The 5,000-nt window shown below is 42.1% G+C and overlaps 1 protein-coding gene across 1 annotated transcript in view; it reads right to left on the minus strand.

Moving 5' to 3' along the window:
• Window positions 1-3: 3 nt before the first annotated feature.
• The window catches only part of LOC119596721 (dynein intermediate chain 3, ciliary-like), a 24,158-nt gene continuing 19,161 nt past the window's right edge, over window positions 4-5,000 (minus strand). The window contains exons 11-15 of the mRNA XM_037946049.1: window positions 4,430-4,591; window positions 3,246-3,347; window positions 2,578-2,790; window positions 1,283-1,378; window positions 4-78 (exon numbers count right to left, since the gene is read on the minus strand). Of these exons, the coding sequence (XP_037801977.1) occupies window positions 4-78; window positions 1,283-1,378; window positions 2,578-2,790; window positions 3,246-3,347; window positions 4,430-4,591 (648 nt within the window). The remainder of the gene's footprint in view (window positions 79-1,282; window positions 1,379-2,577; window positions 2,791-3,245; window positions 3,348-4,429; window positions 4,592-5,000) is intronic.

Below are 5,000 nucleotides of genomic sequence, written 5' to 3' on the forward strand. Positions count from 1 at the left end.
CTTCTAGCGCTCGGCAGAACCACTGCTCGAGAAGCTCTTGAGGTCCTCGGTGTCCACGGGAGAGCCTCGGTCGCCGTTCTGGGGGAGAGATGGTCTTTATCTTCGTATGCGTCTTTATGGGTTTCAGGCATGTTCTTCTTGTGTTTTTCTCTTATTTTATTTATTTATTGTAAACTATGCATTTTTTTATTTACTAATGTAAGTATTTTTCACTCTAATATGTAATTTTTTAAAAATGGAAGCTAAATATTAGATTTCTCTTCGACATCTTATATCTTTCTTCCTCCTCTTCCTGACGTAAATTAATTCATAGATTTTTTTTTTCTTTAATTCTGTTTACAACTTTTTTCTTTGTTTTTTAATGTCAACCACAGTCGATATTTGTTTCTCTACTTTTATTTCTATTTTTTCTTAATGATGTAAGTAAAAAAAAAATCCTTTTACTCTCTGATAAATATATATATATATATATATATATATATATATATATATATATATATATATATACATATATATATATATATGTATATATTTTTTTTTCCTAAACGACTTTTCTTCTTTTTTTCTGATATTTTCTTCCTAAGGTTAGCTAAAAACGTATTTTTTTCTGTTCTGTCCAAATAATCAGTTCCTAATTTGAGGCAAACCACAGATTCTTTCATCTTCTTCTACCTCTGATTTTTTTCTTGATGTTTGGGTTTTTCCATTTATCTCTTGATATCTTTCTCCCTAACTTAAGCTAAACAGTCAGTTTCTTTTATTTTATCTATTATTTTTTCTCCCTAGCCTGAACTAACCAGTCAGGTTTTTATCTCTGTTATTTGTCTTCTACTCCTCTTTGCTTTTATTTCTAATATATTTCTACTCGATCTAAGGCAAACAGTATTTTTTCTATCTTAAAAATGTTTTTTCGCCTACTTCTCTCTTTATTATCTGTCTTCCTAATGTAACGTAAACAATAAACAACTTCCATCTCTGCTATTTCTTTCCTCTCTCCCTCCTCCTAGCCGTCCCCCTCCCCACTCCTCCTCTCCCTCCTCCTCCTCCTTCTCCTCCTCCTTCTCCTCCTCCTTCTCCTCCTCCTCCTCTTTCTCCTCCTCCTCTCTCCTCCTCCTCCTTCTCCTCCTCCTCCTTCTCCTCCTCCTTCTCCTTCTCCTTCTCCTTCTCCTCTTTCTCCTTCTCCTTCTCCTTCTCCTTCTCCTTCTCCTTCTCCTTCTCCTTCTCCTCCTCCTCCTCCTCCTCCTCCTCCTCCTCCTCCTTCTCCTCCTCCTCCTCCTCCTACCTGGGCTGATGCATCGTGGCCTGTTGTTTCATCCGCGGTGTTGATTTGGACGGCGACGGCGGGGGTCGCATCCTCCTGATCCAGCTGCGTCCTCAGCTGTTTAAAGGATGGGTGTGTATGCAGTATGTGTATATGTATAAGTGTATATATATCATATATATATATATATATATATATATATATATATATATATATATATATATATATATATATATACATACACAACACACACACACACACACACACACACAAACACACACACACACAAACACAAGAACGTGTACACAAAGATAAAAAGGAAGACAGCCATAATGAGAAATTAAACTGAATCATAACGTTTCCACCTCTTCACGAGTTCCTTTTCAGACGAGTAATTAACCGAAATGGATGCATAGAGAGTTTTGCCAAGCTTGTTATCCTTGACAGATCTGATTGTATACACCCAAAGCTCATTCCCTCCTTCATGGCAACTTAACATATCAAAAAATGCGGTAAAACCCTTACCTGTCATTGAATCATTTCGCAAGAACCTCAGACGTATTTTTAATCGTTTTAGGACGGTAAATCCCTCTACTGCGTATTCTTATGGCCTTCATAAAACTCACAAACAGGGAGTTTCTTTAAAGCCTATAATTTCGTATTGTAACTCAGTCACTCGTTCATTAGACTCTTGGCTAGCGTGCGTTTTATCTCCTTTTATAGGATCCTTCCTTGATAGTCATATTAAACATTTGATGAATTTCATGGGAAAGCATGGAATTTACCGACGCACGGAAAGAAATTAGTGAGTTTTGATATGGATTCCCTATTTACTAATGCCCCACTTCACGATGTGATAGATTTTCTTGCAAGAAAACTTTCTTCATCTCATCAGAAGATCCCTATTCCTGTCAGTTGCTTTATTGATCTCATTCGTTTGTGCATCACGAATAATGTCTTTACCTTTGACGCGAATCTTAAAAACAAATCAATGGTATCGCGATGGAAAGTAGCTTAAGCCCGGTTCTTGCGAATTTATACATGGAGACGTTTGAATCTGAACTCCTTCCATCTTTTCTCCCTCCCGACACGACTTGGTTTCGATATATTGATGATATTGTTTCTATGTGGCAAGAGGCCCGTTCGGGTTTCGATGATTTTTTCAAGACGTTTCTTGTTTGCCGTAAACCAGCTCACGCCGCTAATCATTCCGTACTACCCCTCATTCCCCATTACCCTCAGTCCCTATTAACCTCAGTCCCCATAACCCTCAGTCCCCATAACCCTCAGTCCCCATAACCCTCCTTGCTGTTTACCTTCATCCCCCATAGCCCTAATTCCCCATTAGCCTCACCTCCTCGACTCTCCTCAAGTACTCCTTCCTCGGCTTGCTTCACGCCGTCGTCTCCCTCGAGGCTCTCCTCCTCTCGCCTCGGTCTCCCGGCGCCGCCGCGGACACGCTCCCGAAGGCGCTGCTCCTTGTGGCGCGCCTCGAGGACTCGCTCGCGCCTCGTCTCCCGCTCCAGGATCTGAGGGGGAGGGGGGTGGAAGGGGGGACGAAGGGGGGAGGGAGGGTGGAAGGGGGAGGGTTGAGGAGGAGGTAACGGGAAGGGGGGAGGGTGGAGTGGGGATGAGGAGGGTGGAGGAGAGGGGATGGGAGGAGGGTGGAAAGTGGGGGGAGGGGTGGAGGAGGAGGTGAGGGAAAGGATGAGGAATGGGGTGAAGGGGGTAAGGGAGGGAAAGAGGGAAGGGGGGGCCTGGGGAAGGATTAGGGGGTATAAGGAGGAAGAAAGGGAAGGTGGATTAAAGGACAGAAAAAGAGGATGAAGACAGAGGGAGGGCGATGTTAGAGTAAAGGAAATCAACCGGGAGGGGGAAGGCAAGGAAGAGGAGACGGGAAGGAGGGAAGAGGAATGAAGGGGAGCGAAAGAGAAGGGGAAAGGGGGAAAAGCAAAGGGGAGGGATATTAGTACAAGCCTTCAACTTGCTGACAATGACCTTTGAAGAGAACACTATTTTCGCCGTTTATAGGCCTTATGCTTAAAACTATGAATTCAACGGCGGTAAGTTTGACAATGTATCTGCCCTAAAGATAGGAAATATTGTATGTGAGAGTCACATACTGGAAGCCATATTAGTCATCAATACTTGGAAAGTAGAAATTACTTTATACATATGATGCCAGTAATGAAAATCAAAGATTAAAGTTATGTAACTCCGCTACACGAAAATAAAGAAACTGGCACTTTTGTAGGTACTACATAAGGTCTAGATTTGAACGCAGCACTGTACATTCGTTTAAAACTGCCAAAAAAACACGACAGTATCTCAACTATGCGCCGTAAAATATTCCTTCCTCCCGGTAATAAAGATCCACAATTACGAGCCATCACATGAAGATGCGATATTGCCATTTCATTTCAAATCTCTGAAGTAAAACAAAAAAATAGATAGAAAAAAATCTTAGAACACTGCCGAGAATATATATAGATTTCTTTATGCTCTTATGGAGAGGCATTGCAAGTTTTTCTATGCATAATATTCTGAGTGGTCAAACACTGAACATTAACGTAAAATTGCTTTTGCCTGGATTCGCTCACGAACTGAGCGTAGGAGGGGGAGGGGGGGGGGTCACTTTACCAGGCTTTTCCAAACACACTGAACAAATGTGACACATTTTGAAGTTATATGGTTCAATAACTGGTAAGAGTGATGAGTAGTCACACGCAAAACAGCAAAGTAAAATAGGTTTTTTCTCTCTCGATCTTTGCTGAAGAGAAAGAGTGAGTATGATGATATATAATTGTTTGAATCGTCGAGAGAGAATGGTTGAGAAACAGAGACAGTTAGAAAAAAAAAGAGAGAGAGGGAGAGATACAGAAAACAGACAGACAAAAAAGAAAGAGAAAGAAAGAGAGAGAGAGAGAGAGAGAGAGAGAGTGAGAGAGAGAGAGAGAGAGAGCGAAGAGAGAGAGAGAGAGAGAAAGAGGGGAGAAGAGAGAGAGAGAGAGAGAGAGAAGAGAGAGAGAGAGAGAAGAGGAGAGACGAGAAGATGAACGAGCAGAGAGGAGAGGAGAAGAGAGAGAGAGCAGAGAGAGAGCGAGAGAGAGAGAAGAGAGAGAGAGAGCGGAGAGAGCGAGAGAAGAGAGAAGAACGAAGAAGATGTACAGAACACCGAAGATTATTAGGAAAGGCCTTTTCATGCTTGTCCGAGGGCGTGACCAGCCTGGAAGGGACGTGCAGGAGGGAGAGCGTGCCGAGCTGAGAACCCACCACCAGAAGTCGCCCACCGTCGTGTGCGCCCACTACCTCGAGGCCTTCGTCGACCACCTGATGGGTTTGTGTGAGATTGTTAAAAGGGTTTTCCTTTGTGCGTGTATGGAAGAGGGTGGGGGGTCGGTCCAGCGTGTGTGCATTTGTGTGTGTGTGTGTAAGGGGTATTAGATGTGTTTCTGTGTTTGTTTGTATGTGTATGTGTATGAGGGTGTGTAGGGGTGGGGGTTAGGTGTATGTGTGCCTGTGTTTGTTTGTTTGTTTCACTGTTCAAACTGCGTTTTTCTGTACTTTTATTTATAAACTGCTTATATACACACAGATATTATATTTCTATATTCCAATTCCTGGATTCTGCAACTTTCTAAAATTATCCAATGTAACTTACACTTTTCCTTCTACACCTTATCTCTCCTTTCTAAATCGTCCATTTTTAGTTTTCCTCGAAAATTGAAATTCTTCACAT

This window comes from Penaeus monodon, chromosome 38, assembly GCF_015228065.2.
Source record: "Penaeus monodon isolate SGIC_2016 chromosome 38, NSTDA_Pmon_1, whole genome shotgun sequence".
Classification (NCBI taxonomy): Eukaryota; Metazoa; Arthropoda; class Malacostraca; order Decapoda; family Penaeidae; genus Penaeus; species Penaeus monodon.